The sequence below is a fragment of the Terrapene carolina genome, unplaced genomic scaffold (genome assembly GCF_002925995.2).
Source record: "Terrapene carolina triunguis isolate 2854851 unplaced genomic scaffold, T_m_triunguis-2.0 Scaffold21, whole genome shotgun sequence".
Taxonomy (NCBI): Eukaryota; Metazoa; Chordata; order Testudines; family Emydidae; genus Terrapene; species Terrapene triunguis.
This window is the reverse complement of record NW_020664372.1, coordinates 5,582,098-5,595,952: the sequence shown is the minus strand read 5'-3', so window position 1 is coordinate 5,595,952 and position 13,855 is coordinate 5,582,098. Positions and strand designations below refer to the sequence as shown.

The following is a 13,855-nucleotide window of genomic DNA, read 5'->3' as shown; positions in this document are numbered from 1 at the left end:
ATAATATAAAATATATCAGATGCTTTTCTTTTAACAGTGGCACCAAGGCATTTATTGGTTCTTAGATTCCTTCCTTCCTTCCACTTACATTTACGAAGAGGGTATTTACATTTTACAGTACATTTTACAAATATAGCTGAAAGGATTAGTTAACCCAGAGGACTTTTTTAGAAGTGATCTACTACAAATATTAAGAATGAAAAAAAAATGCATAGAATGACCTGTTTCATAATAGACCCCATTTCTCTCCTCATGTTTGTAGTTCTTCATGTATCATCCCTGTATTACAACCACATTTCACTTTTTACCTTTCTTTTTGACTATTTTTATTATCTGCTGTTCCTGCCATACTATTTAATTTTTTTCTTCTCTTCCAACACCATTTGATCCTTAAGCCTCTTATTCCTAAACTTCTTCCCCTTCTATACTTTTTCTTTAGCCTTGAAAAAGATAAAATATTTTTCTTCCACTTCCCTTTTCTCTCTTCAGAACTCTTGCATTTTTGAACATTTTCAATATAAACACTTCAGAACATACCATTTTGATATATTTCACTTTGTGCCACTTCCAATTATCAGGTGCCTTTGGTATGGCATTTCTGTCTGTAATTAACATATTTAGTGATCACTATTGTATTTCAGATTATCATGGCAACTCTTATAATTAATTTAAAAAATATCTCTATGCCAGCAGAGACATAGGGTTTCAGTGGCATTATCATATGATCGAGAGGTTGGGGAAGCAAAGCTCTTAAGTAGTTCCTATATTTGAAGAGGTTATTTTAAGGAAATATATCACAGGACGCTATGATTTGTTTGGGGTGGGGGAATCTATTTTCCAATGAGCTCTATTTGTTAGTATGGCAGTTAAGTTTGTCAAAAATTTCATCTATACTGGGCATGCTGCATCTCATCCTGGGGCTGAGCAGGATGTTCCCTGCAATTGTTGCTCCCAGGTACTGTGGCTCCAGGCACGGGAACTGAGAGCAGGAAGAGACCGTCTCTTCTGTGCTTTCAGTGCTCCTGCTGCTGGCTTTCAGGCAGCATAGATGAAGAGGAGGAAGTGCATGACTGAAATGCAAAGGGGTGAGGTGCTGGGCCAGAATGCAGGAGTAGAATGGAAAAAGGAACCTTAAGGTGAGAAGCAGAGACTGTGACATGGGGAAGGGTGAAGACACATCAGATAAGTAACCGCGTGAGAAGGGGTCTGTGATGTTAGAGCTGGTTGGGCAAGGAGCCAGGTGAGGGAGAGTGGTATTGGGAGCTGGGAAGACGGAAGACGGAGTTGGACGGGGACAACCGTGGGACTGGCTGGGAAAGGAGACTGATAGGGATGCTGAGTCCGACAGGATGAAGTCTGGGGTAACTAGATGGAGAGATTGGGATGAGAAGGTGGGGAATCCTCTCACTGAATGAGGCAGGACATCTGTGGAAAAAATAGTATGTGCTCACGTTTTTAAAGACTGTGTCATAATTTATGTGCACAAAATGACCAAATTAAGGTTGCATTGGCATCTTTAATTCTGACATTTCTTAACTTTTGACTGTGACTTTGAAACCTTGACGTTCTTTTAACATATTTGGTGATATATATATTTAAGTAAAATATAATATATACTACACAGTATATTACAAATATATCAAAATACAAATGAGTACAAAAAGAAAACAAGAAAGAATAAATTAGAAATAAGAACAAAACGGTAGACTAGATTTGTGCTTGTTTTCCATGTTTTTCTACATATGGCTGTGCTATTAGGGAAACGTTAAAACAGTTCTAGGTCAAATTTTCCAAGGAATTTTGCATGTACCTGACTTATACACTCATCTTGCCAAAATTATATATGTAAAATTTGAGCCTTTGAAAGTCTGTCCCTAACTTTGTAACTCTGATATATATGTAACAATTGATATAATTGTATGTATCGAAAGGTCCAATTTTCATCAGACCTGCCATTGTTTTAACATTTTCCTTATAGCACTACGTATCTTAGCATAACTGATGTGAATTCTTGAAGTGTTTCAATATCTTCTTCAATAGGTTTTGTAGTTGAGAACATGGCAACAGCAATGGATGAAGACTTAGAAGAAGAACTGGATGAAAAAGACGAGAAGTCCATGATGTGTCCTCCAGGCATGCATAAATGGAAGCTGGAGCAGTGCATGGTATGCACTGTGTGTGGGGACTGTACAGGCTATGGAGCCAGCTGTGTTAGTAGTGGGCGTCCAGACAGGGTACCTGGAGGGTAAGTAAATATATTCATACAAATATCTTTCATACAGTATTGTAGATTACAGAATGTAATCAAAATAGAGGTTTACTTTACTTCACTTCACACTTCAGTCTTAAATAGCACTGTATCTAAAGAAAATATTGCTTATCCATTTTTAAAACCAAGAATATATTTAACTTTTGTGATGTTTTTATAAACATTTTAGTAAAGGTAACAGGTGACTTAAAATATTTCTTATGTTCAAAATAATTCTCACAAAAGCAGAAAGGAGGGAAGTGTATAAAGAGTATAAACAGACTGTAATTTGGTATGCCTAATGACATTGAATGCTGCTATCTAAGGTACGGGATTCCTGGCTTTGGGGAGAGATATATATATATATATAATTTTTTTTAATAAAATGGAACATGAATGGTTATTGTAAAACCATAGAAATGTGGGGCTGGAAAGGCCCTCGAGCGGTCATCAAGTCCAGCCCTTTGCACAGAGGCAGAACCAAATAAACCTAGATCATCCCTGACAGATGTTGGTCCAATCTGTTCTATTACATCTGTATTTCAAATACATTTTTATGTAATATTGCTTGTCTTGGTAGATTATGGATAAAACCTCTTTGTGTTCTGTAGAATATGTGGCTGTGGCTCTGGTGAGTCTGGCTGTGCTGCATGTGGTTGTTGCAAGGCCTGTGCTAGAGAGCTGGATGGTCAAGAGGCAAGGCAAAGAGGAATTCTTGATGCTGTGAAAGAGATGATACCTTTAGATCTCCTACTAGGTAAGTGGGATGAAACTGATAAACAGACATTTGCCAGTGGTATAACTTTTAGTCACACAATACCCCCAGCTTCCCTTTTAAAATTAATTGTGGGCTTTGTTTGTAATCAGTCCCCATACATACTACTGTAACTAGGGAAAAATAGCAGTTAGTCAAGAAATGGATACAATCCTATCACTTTTGTATGCATTTTGATTTTCTGGTTGTAAAATTTTGTATCTTAATTTCATGGAATTTCTTTCTTCCTTTGCAGTAACACTGCTGAGCTATGGTCTTTCATGACAGTTTTAGTGCAGTAATTTTTTTTCACGAGTAAATTATTGCTTAGACTTTTTTCCTTGGTATTGTAGTAAAGGTTGTGACTGGACCTAACATTTGAACTTCATCTCTCAACTTGCATGATGGCACTGTTTTGATACATACATTGAACTTTCGCTTCCCCTTGTGATGACACTGCTGGTGTCATGAGGCTGTTCCTCTCCCTCCATATTAGCTCTAGAAGGGAGGATTGCCAGAGGTCTGTTGTCAGAAATTGGCACAACAGGATTTTACATAAAAACATGGGGTGTTCAGTCCCCTCAGCACTGAATAACTTTTCCTCCCAAAATTTTTGGAGAAAGTGGGAGATGGCAGAAATGTAAAAATAATTAACTCTGTGGAAGAAAAGTGAGATTATGTATAACCAGACTAATATTTAAGAGCTGAAGCCAGAAAGAATAAATTAAAAAAAAAACAAAATGACGTATCTAAATACAAAGTTTGGGGCCATGACTTCTGATTAGATTTATTATGATAGAAAATATTTTTAATATTGTATTCCCTGATTTTCCAAGGGAGGGAATGATTATTGCAAGTGTGACCATACGGAATCTTCGTTTGGAAATGGAACAGTTGAGGCGTTGAAGATCCAATATCAGCCCCCATCCTCCATTTTTTGAGGGGACTAGAAAGTAGCTTGAGTAGAACCCTGTTCCGTGAAAGGGATCTGGGATTAGTTCCACAGCTCCCCTCTGCAATAGGGAGTAAACCTCTAGTTGGAAGAGGTCATCGCATGGCTGATTTTCCTAGTCTCAACTTCTTCCTCTTACTGTGGTTTATTCAGGTACCCGTTCAGAACTTAATACAACATGGAGTTGTTAATTGGGTGATTTAGTCCAGGACCAATTTTTGGGGTTCTAATGTGTGACAACTAACATCTTCAGATATTTGAAATTTTACTTTTCTTTCCTCAGTGTTCATCTCACCAAGTACTAGCTTCTTCAGAATCAGAAATCAGTGTTAAAATATATAGCATAACAGTGGGATTTTTAAAGATATGAAATGTTGCAGGTGTTTCTTTTACTGCATTAGTTGAGCAGGAAAGGCAGGCCCCATGATACCTGTTATCAGGTGTACTTGTGATGCCCTAATAGCATTGGAGGGTGCTAGTGTTGTGGCATTGTAATTATTTGCTGCCTGTTTCTAAAGGAGAGATTGTCCTGTTACTTGCTGAAGAGCATAATTTGTAGTCTGGACTACTGTCAGTTTTAAAAAGATGGGACACATTAGGATCCTTTATTCTGAAATTTGAATCTGTGGAAATGGCACTGTAGAGTTCCACTTTTGTGGGTTTTTTTAATTGATTATGCTTAGTTTACAATTAAGAATATATTTTTCTAACTGGCAGTCCTGCAAATTTACATGTGGTCTGAATCTGAAGATGGATTGTTTTCTTATTGTACATAGTTCTGAAGATGGTTTTGCAGAGCATAAGTAAGCTGTTGGAATACTGTGAACACTTCTGTTGATACACAAGGAAGACTAGATTCCACCACTTAGCTTTGTTGTCTTTGTGATCCTAATAGGAGTAAAATCAGTAAACACTTGTGCTTCTTCGAGTGATGGTCCCCCTATATGGATTCCAAACATGGGCACGCATGTGCGCCATATGCCAGATCCGGAAGGTTTTCCTAGCAGTGTCCATTGACCTGCACCTGAGTCGTACGTCCCCTCATGCTCACAGCTGAGGGTATAATAGGCTGCGTGGGTCGATGCCTCTCCACTTCCCTGAGTCTGAACCCCCGTTCCTTTGCACTCTTAGCCTAGCTAAGAGAGTGGCCTTTTCATCCATTCTTGTACATAGTTCTAGCTAAGCTGTTTGTGTTCTATACTTGTTTTATCCTTAGATATAGTTAATGTAGTTGTTCCCCTGTTTGGGGACTCGCTTCCGGCTGGGGACTGTGCCGTTCATTCCCGGCTTTAAGAACTGTGCCTCTTGCCCGCACTCATTCTCCATGAGTGATGAGCACCAGCATTGTCTATATTGCCTCGGCGGGGCCCACATTGCGGTCAGCTGTGCTATCTGCAAATCCTTAATGCCCTGAACATGGGAGGCTCAAGAACTTCACCTCTGGAAGTTCCTAATGGAGGAAGCTATGCTCCCCCAGGTGCCTTCAGATCCGGGACAAGCGGAACTGACGGTGAAGCATCCGTCACTGGCATTGAGTGCCCTTCCCAGCACCTCCCAGGCACTGGATCCGTTGGTACCGAAGGCAACAGACAAGCCCTACTATGAAGGGAAAAAAACATGGCCATGGCCATAAGAGCAGATCCTGGTTTGGGTCTGCTCATAAGCTCCTAGTTTCTTCCATGAGCTCCACCAGGTCAGGTGAGTGGTTGCACAAGGATCCATCTGCACAGACATTCAAACTGCCCTGTGTTGATTCCATGTGGACCTTCTGGCCTCTCTGGAGCTTTGCCTCGCACTCCCAGATGACTGGAACCGCTTCTGTCCATGGAGGAACTGCTTCTCCCCATCTGCGTTTTCTGCTGCTCTCTGGACCTTCACTCACCACCATCCTCCCCTTGGATGTACCTTTGCTCCTGCTACCAGGAAGACCCGCTCTGTTGTCACATGCAGCCCTCCAGTACTTGCGGTCTTCTCCCCCCCCCCACTCCCTACTCCCCCATCTTCCAAGTCTGAGGGCTTCTCAGAGACAGAGTCCTCATTTTCTTCCGTTCCATATCAGAATCTGGAATCACGTCCCAGATTGCACTATCCACCAGTTTGACTGTGCTTCAGAGGCCTGATATTGCTACCCATGAAGCCCGGCAGTGGCCACACTCGAATCCCTACCAGGGATGCCAAGCACCATTGGTCGTCTCATATCAACCATCTCCCATTCGTCCTGCAGCACCATCGGTGTACAAGGAGGAAGAAGATATGGAACCAGTACTGCCAGTCTCCACTGCTGCATCTTCATCTCCAGATGAGGCATTTATTCTTTCCTTGCTATTTCCACCAGATGACCACCAATAATACCACATGTTGACGAAACTCATCGCAAAAGTCTGTGCGTTCCCTCTGACTGTAGCCAGGGTCTGTCTGCACCTGCTGGGCCACATGGCAGCATGTGCTTACGTAGTCCGTCATGCCAGGCTCAGGATGCGACCCCTGCAACAATGGCTGGTGACAGTCTATTCCCAGTCCCGAGACCCCCCTGGAAAAGATCATTACCATTCCCCAGGTGATACTTACCTTGCTGTGGTGGTGGGCCCACCACAGAACAGCCCTGGAAGGGGTTCTGTTCGACAACCCTCCCCACTCCATCGAGTTGGTGCTGGACACCTCAGACCTTGGGTGGGAGGTGCATATCGGCGTCCTACAGACTCAGGGGATGTGGTCCCCAGATGAAGCGCGGTTGTACATAAACATCAAAGAGCTCCGAGCAGTCCGGCTAGCATGCGGAGTCTTATTGTCCCACCTGTTGGAAAAGGTGGTATGAGTCCTGACGGACAACACAGCCTCGATGTTCTACATCAACAAGCAAGGGGGAGCATGCTCGTTGGCTCTCTGTCAGGAGAAGCTCCATCTATGGGACTTCTGCATGAGCCACAAGATCCACCTGGAAGCTTGTCCCCTTTCCAGCATCAGGAATATGCTGGTGGACCAGCTCAGCAGGGACTTTTCCTCCCACCGTGAGTGGTCGTTCCATCCAGAGGTAGCCTGCATGATCTTTCAAAGGTGGAGAACTCCCCGAGTGGACCTGTTCGCTACCAGACAGAACAGAAAATGCCACCAGTTTTTTTTCTCTGCAAGGTCTGAGCAATGCCTTCCTCCTGTCGTCGTCACGAAGCCTGATGTACGCGTTCCCTCCAATTCTGCTCAACAGCAGGGCCCTGGCAAAGATCGAGAGACAAGGCGCAGGTAGTCCTGGTCACCCCGACATGGTCTCACCAGCACTGGTTCAGCACGCTCATGAGCCTGTCAGTGGCCCCTCCCTGGCCCCTGCCCAACCGACCGGACCTACTGTCACAGGACCACGGTCAACTCCTACACCCCAACCTCGGGTCCCTCCACCTCTCGACGTGGATGCTGAGTGGCTGAACCAGGAGAAGTGGACCTGTTCGAAAGGAATCCAACAGGTCCTCCTGGAAAGTAGGAAGCCATTATCTAGACTGACTTACCTGGCCAAGAGGATGAGGCTTTCCTGCTGGGCGTCTGAAGGGGGCATCTCTCCCTCGCGTTCCTCCATACAGGCTGTCCTGGACTACCTGCTTCATTTGAGGAACTGGGGCCTAGCACAGTCTTCCATTAGAGTGCATCACACGACCATCTCTGCTTTTCACCCGCCGATCCAAGGACAGACAGTGTTTTCCCATGACATGACAGTCAGATTCCTGAGGGGATCATGACAGGCGAGACACTTCCCACAGGTACAGGCTCCTGTCCCACAGTAGGATCTTAACTTGGTCCTTTCTAGGCTCACTGGCCCACCCTTTGAGCCACGAGTTCCTGCTCCTTTTCCTACCTGTCATGGAAGGTCGTCTTCCTGCCAAAGGTGGTCTCCACCTTCCATATGAACCAGAACATCTTCCTCATGGTGTTCTGTCCCAAACCGCACAAGACCAGTGAAGAGAGGCATCTTCACGCCCGGGACGTCTGCAGGGCCTTGGCTTTCTACTTAGAATGTACCAAGCCTTTCCATAAATCGATTCAACTCTTCATCGCTACAGCAGATAGGATGAAGGGTCACCTAGTGTCCTCGCAGAGGATTTCCAATTGGATTACCTCATGCATAAGGACCTGTTACGACCTGGCGGGGTTCGGCCACTGCCGATTGTCATGGGTCCACTCGACGAGAGTGCGGGCGTCTTCGGTTGCCTTCCGGGCACACGTCTGTAGAGCCACAACATGGTCCTCTGTTCACACGTTCACCGCTCATTATGCCATCACTCAGCAGGCCAGGGACGACGCTGGGTTCGTCAGAGATGTGTTGCAATGTGCACGTCTGTGAACTCCTACCCACCTCCAGGGGTATTGCTTGGGAGTCACCTATTATGGAATGGACATGAGCAAGCACTTGAAGACAGGCAAGTTACCTTTTCTGTAACTGGTGTTCTTTGAGATGTGTTGCTCATGTCTATTCCATGACCCGCTCTCCTTCCCCACTTTCGGAGTTTCTGGCAAGAAGGAACTGAGGTTGTGGGGAGCCAGCAGTGCCCCTTATTCCACGCCATGCAGGCGCCACTCTAGAGGGCACCAGAGCTGGTCCCCTACGGATACTGCTGAGGGAAAAACTTCCGGCACCAGTGCATGTGGCGAGTGTACACACCTAATATGGAATGGACATGACTAACACATCTCAAAGAACACCTATTACAGAAAACGTAACTGTTTTTGAGATGTGTGGTTCCTATTTGGATTCTAATACCTGCCCTCCATACCCTCTGCTGCGGATTGGACTATTCAGCGGTAAGAGGGATACTGGAGAGGCGTCAACCCGCACAGCCTATTATACCTTTGACTGTGAGCACATGGGGATGTACGATGCATGTGCAGGTTAACGGACACTTCAAGGAAAACCTTCTGGCTCTGGTGTGTGACATGCATACACACCCACATTTGGAATCCAAATTGGGAACACACGTCTCAAAGAACTTCCAGTTACAGGTAAGTAACTTCCTCTTTCTGTCACTTAAATAAGGAGATGTAACGCTGAATACAATCAAGGAGATCTGTTGGATAAAAGATGCCATTTTCACGGTCACTTTTCAGAGTAGAATCATATTTTAAATAAGCTTATGGGTATTTTAATATTAGTGTCTCTCTGTCACCCTGTGCCTGCAATTAAGTTTGTATTAATCTTTCCATTACAAACCCCTATTTTCAAGGTGTTATAATTTGGTATTAAATTGATCAACATGCCAAAAATAACAAGGTTGATATACAATCTTGATCTATATTAATTGAATTAATAAAAATCATGCAACTATTTCTAAAATGAGCTGCTAATTGAAATGTTGTGGTATTCATTTTCATGTTGCTGTCATATGTGCGGTACCTAAAGAAAAGTTTAAATAGATTACTATTGTTTTAAATAGAATTTGTCAACATATAAGTTCTCTTGTGTTATGTTTACTGGAAATTTGGGGCAAAAGTAAAAACAACCAAACTCTTTTAACAAACTCTAAAACTGTGTTTAGCTAATAGATAGGAAGCACAGAAAGCTATTAAATGTTGAAATTGTGACAGACTTATGAAAGTAAAGAAATCCAAAATTGAGGCTGACAGTCCATTCTGAAATCATTATGTTGTCGCCTTTCCTTATTCCTAAACATCTCAGCAGAGCTTATAAAGGACAAAATATCGAGCCTTAGCTTTGATTTTCTTGGCTGTTACTAGGTTTTGTCACATTCATCATATTATTTAAACATAGATTTTGTATTTTTTATTTATTAATTGATGTAGCTGTCCCTGTTCCTGGGGTTAATATTGAAGAGCACCTTCAGCTACGGCAAGAGGAAAAGCGGCAGCGTGTAAACAGGAGGCATAGATTGGAGGAAGGGAGAGGTAAGAGATTATTTGTTACTGAGTCGAGGCTAAAATAAGGATAAATGCACACCGTTTCTAAAAACTGATTAGGCCTTACGAAACAGGCCTTTTTTCTATTTAAAAACTGTCAAACGTGAAACAAAAATCAGGTTTAAGTGTATCTTCAGTAGAGGTTTGCACTAATTGAACTCAATAGATAAAAAAAAAAAAAATCAATATACCACTTCACTTTTATAATACAGAAAAGGCCTGCAAGGATTCAGTAATACTGCTGTGTAGTGGCTTGAGAATTTGGCTTCCATTAAGCCTATAATGGTGAGTATGGGAGACAAAACAGCTGAGAATTTAGATCTAGGCCTTTGATTAGGCAATTAAAAGTTTAACACCATTAGAGATTTCACCTGAGATGCACAGGGTCAGAGTCAGCATTCCGATGCTGTGCTGTTCAATGTGACATTGGTGGCTACTAAAGTATTTGTAGTCTTTGATTTAAGAAAGAATGGGGTCCTCTGTTGTGCATGTATTACTGATAACTGTTGGATAAGACTGCTGACCCATTGTCAGTCCATATGTTTACAGATAGCTAATGCTGTATCAAATACCTAAGAGAGCCATGAAGGTATTGTGAGGGGATGTATGAGTATTTCCTTCCCAAAATCTTACTCATCGGAATGTGTTCACTTCGTGTAAGTGCTAAAATGGGAATAAGATTGGGGGAACTAGTGGTTCTTCTCTGAGTAATGTCCCTATGAGTGCTCCACTTTAGGTGTATCTGCGTCCGTGTACCTAGGATTTGAGATTATCAGTAGTAGTGCCTGCTTGTGCCGCACATGCACTTCCCCCTTTGCGCGCCACATTTGGCGGTTATATAGTGCTGTTCGGCCAAATTGGCCTCGATTCCTTTTCAACTGCCCTTGTCCTGAGATGGAGTCCCTAGAAGAGTCCTTTCTAGCGATTTCTGAGTGTCTGTGTTCTCATTTTTCATAGTGATAGTGTTTCAGTTAGGATTTTAGTCATTTAGAGTTGTTACCGTTCTTTTTTTCTTCATTCCAAAAAAAAATTGTTTTCGTTATTTATCGTTATCCCCTTGATTAGAGTAGTAGTTTCTACATATCTTCCCTTCAGAGAAGTGATCCCTATAAAGGGTGTTATGCTCAGATCCTCCAAAATCAAACGGTGCCTCTACTGCTGGGAGGCCATTCCAGTCAGTGATGGTCACTCCCTTTGCATTCGTTGCCTGGAAGAGGCACGGGTTCCCCAAAAATGTATGTATTGCCTTAAACGTAAGGAACAGACTCAGAAAAATCATGAGCTGAAGTTAAAACCGACGGAAGCTCAGCTTTAGACCCTGGTCCTGGAATCCTGCCTGGACAACAGTTGCTGTTGGCGTCGACATCAGCCGTGCCACCCTCCCTGCTAGTTACGAAGAGAAACTAACAGAGTCCTTTGTGAAAAGACACTAAAAAGCAAGCTTCTAGTTCGCCTAAAAAGGAGCCACCAAAAAGAAAGAGGTCCCCGAGAGATCAGTAACTTCTGCACTGACAGATATGAGACTGAATACCTGTGAAGCCTCGTAGGCCTCTGGTAATGTTGTCACCAATAAATTCAAGGACCCCAAGAAGGCAGGACTGGACAAGATGGCATCATCAGGTAATAGGGGTAAGAAAAATATTGGAGTCTCAAAGATGGTACCAACAGCACCAAATAGTCATGTGGCACCAGGTACATCGGCACTGACAACATCTACGGCGCCAGCACTGAAGACATTGTCAACAACAGAACTGATGCATATGTGCCCCATGATACCGAGGCAAATTACTTCCATGATACCAATGAATTCAGATTCCCAATACACTAGTGTCTAATGCACCGAAGTCTCCACTGCTGCGTACCAATGTTGCTGCAGTACACATCTCACCCCCGGATGTGCATGCGGTACCTACCCATTTCCCATTGCCACCTAGGACTGCTGAAGTATGAGATACCATTCAACCTTGGAACCTCAGCATAGTGGTACGATGCCTCAATGATCTCCCATTTGAGGCTATGGCAATCTGCTTGTTCATAACTCTGTCTATGAAAACGGCCTTTTTCGTGACCATCACATCCACTCAGAGTGGGAGAAATAGGGGCTCTCGTGGTGTACTTCCCTGTACAATCTTCCCAGATGGTTACATTAAGACCACATCCAAAGTTCCTACCTAAAATACCTTCCTCATTCCACCTAAATCAGCCTATTCATCTTCCATCGTTCTTCCTTAAATCACATGGAAATAAACGGGAGGCGATGTTCCACATGCTAGATGTTAGAAGGGTGCTATGCCTTATATCTTGAACGAACCCAACCTTTCAGAAAGATACCAAGATCATTTATTTCTATTGCTGAAAGATCAAAAGGATCAGCCATATCTAAACAAAAGCTTTCAAAATGGATCTCCAGTTGTACTAACCTTTGCTATCATCAGCATGATTTGCAAACACCGACAGGGACTAGAACGCACTCCATGAGATCATTTTCCACCTCAGTAGCTTTCCTGACCAATGTACCAATCACGGACATTTGTAAAGCAGTGATCTGGGTGTCTTCCCACACATTCACCGAGCATTATTTAATCACACAGGACTCAGTGGATGCTCTGTTAGCACTAACTGTTTTATCATCTTGTGACACTCTGTACATCAAAGTAGCACCCTGGAACCCCCATGTTCACCACTCTCGTATAATTGATATGATTTATACAAAGTATGTCTTGTGAGGTATCATTTTAAAAATGTTGAGCTATTAAACATTAATAGCCTGTTAGATTGTATGTACTATCATTGTATGTGAAATTATGAAGTATTATTATGAGTTAATGAAATATGTTGTAAAGGTTGGGAATGCCCATGGCCAGCCTTTCAGTTACAACAAAGGAGTAGCCATCACCGGCCAGACGGTCGTTAACGGCTTATCCACGCACAATATACTATCTCAGAGGCTTCTTGGAGAAGGGATGTACGCCCTGGGGATGGGCTAGCCTAGGTCACAGCAATGATCTTTCTAACAGCTGGAAGAAAGTCTGCAAGAAAAAAACTTTTGAACTGGGAAAGTTTGGTCCCAGGCTCGAAAGTGGTCCAGTCTGTGTACTGAGGAATGTAACCTGCTTGTACCATCTGTTAGGGAGAGATATTGCTTGGTTCCCATCTGTTAGGGAGAGATATTGCTTGGTTCAAATCTTGCTTAGTCTGTTTAAGTTAGAATTTAGGCTCTGTTTTTATTTTTTTTCTTAGGTGATCAACTTTGATCTCTGTGCCTGCTACTTGTAATCACTTAAAATCTACCTTTCTGTAGTTAATAAATCTTTTATACTTCAACCAAAAACACACAGTTTTAGGTAAAGTGCTAAGAGACTCTCAGCTCAGGTTACAAAGGCTGGTGTATGTCCATTTTCCTCTGAAGAAGTGGCGAACTAGGTAATGAGCTTATACTGGGAAGGCTTCTGATCAGTGCAAGTTGGTACAGTTCTGGGGTGCAAGACTGGGGAGCTGGGGCGGGAATTGGCTGAAGCCTCTCCATTGATGGTTCATGAGTGGCTGGGAGATTATTCATGTAACTCAGTTGGGTGTGTTCCTGCCTGTGGATGGCTGTGTAAGTGCAGTGCCTGTCAGAGGTTTGTCGCTTGACATCAGCAGCACAGGTTGGTGGGTTTGGAGGGCTCATCAGTCCCACAGTCCAGGTTGCATCTCCTTAGTGATGGACAGTGGTCCCAAGTGTCCATGCTAATTTCCCTAGATCTGTCAGCTACCTTTCATATATTTTGACCATGAAATATTGTTGACACCTCTGTGGATGATAGCTGGAGTAGATAGAATTACATGTTTCAGTGGGAGGTCCCAGAGGATTGCTTATGTAATCCTTAGTCCACCTTAGAGGGATTTCTCTTGTGGGGTACCACAGGGTCCTAATCTGAATCTGCATCTGTAGTTGGTGCTAGGGGTGGGATGCCTGGCTCAAGTAGACATATTCATGCTAGCTCGGATTGGATGAGAGCTACTC

General features: G+C 43.2%; 1 protein-coding gene across 1 annotated transcript in view; it reads left to right on the top strand.

Annotated features, from left to right (window-relative positions):
- MYCBP2 (MYC binding protein 2) overlaps window positions 1-13,855 on the top strand; it is a 407,094-nt gene that overhangs the window by 110,866 nt on the left and 282,373 nt on the right. The window contains exons 15-17 of the mRNA XM_026662219.1: window positions 2,041-2,245; window positions 2,860-3,005; window positions 9,736-9,837. Of these exons, the coding sequence (XP_026518004.1) occupies window positions 2,041-2,245; window positions 2,860-3,005; window positions 9,736-9,837 (453 nt within the window). The remainder of the gene's footprint in view (window positions 1-2,040; window positions 2,246-2,859; window positions 3,006-9,735; window positions 9,838-13,855) is intronic.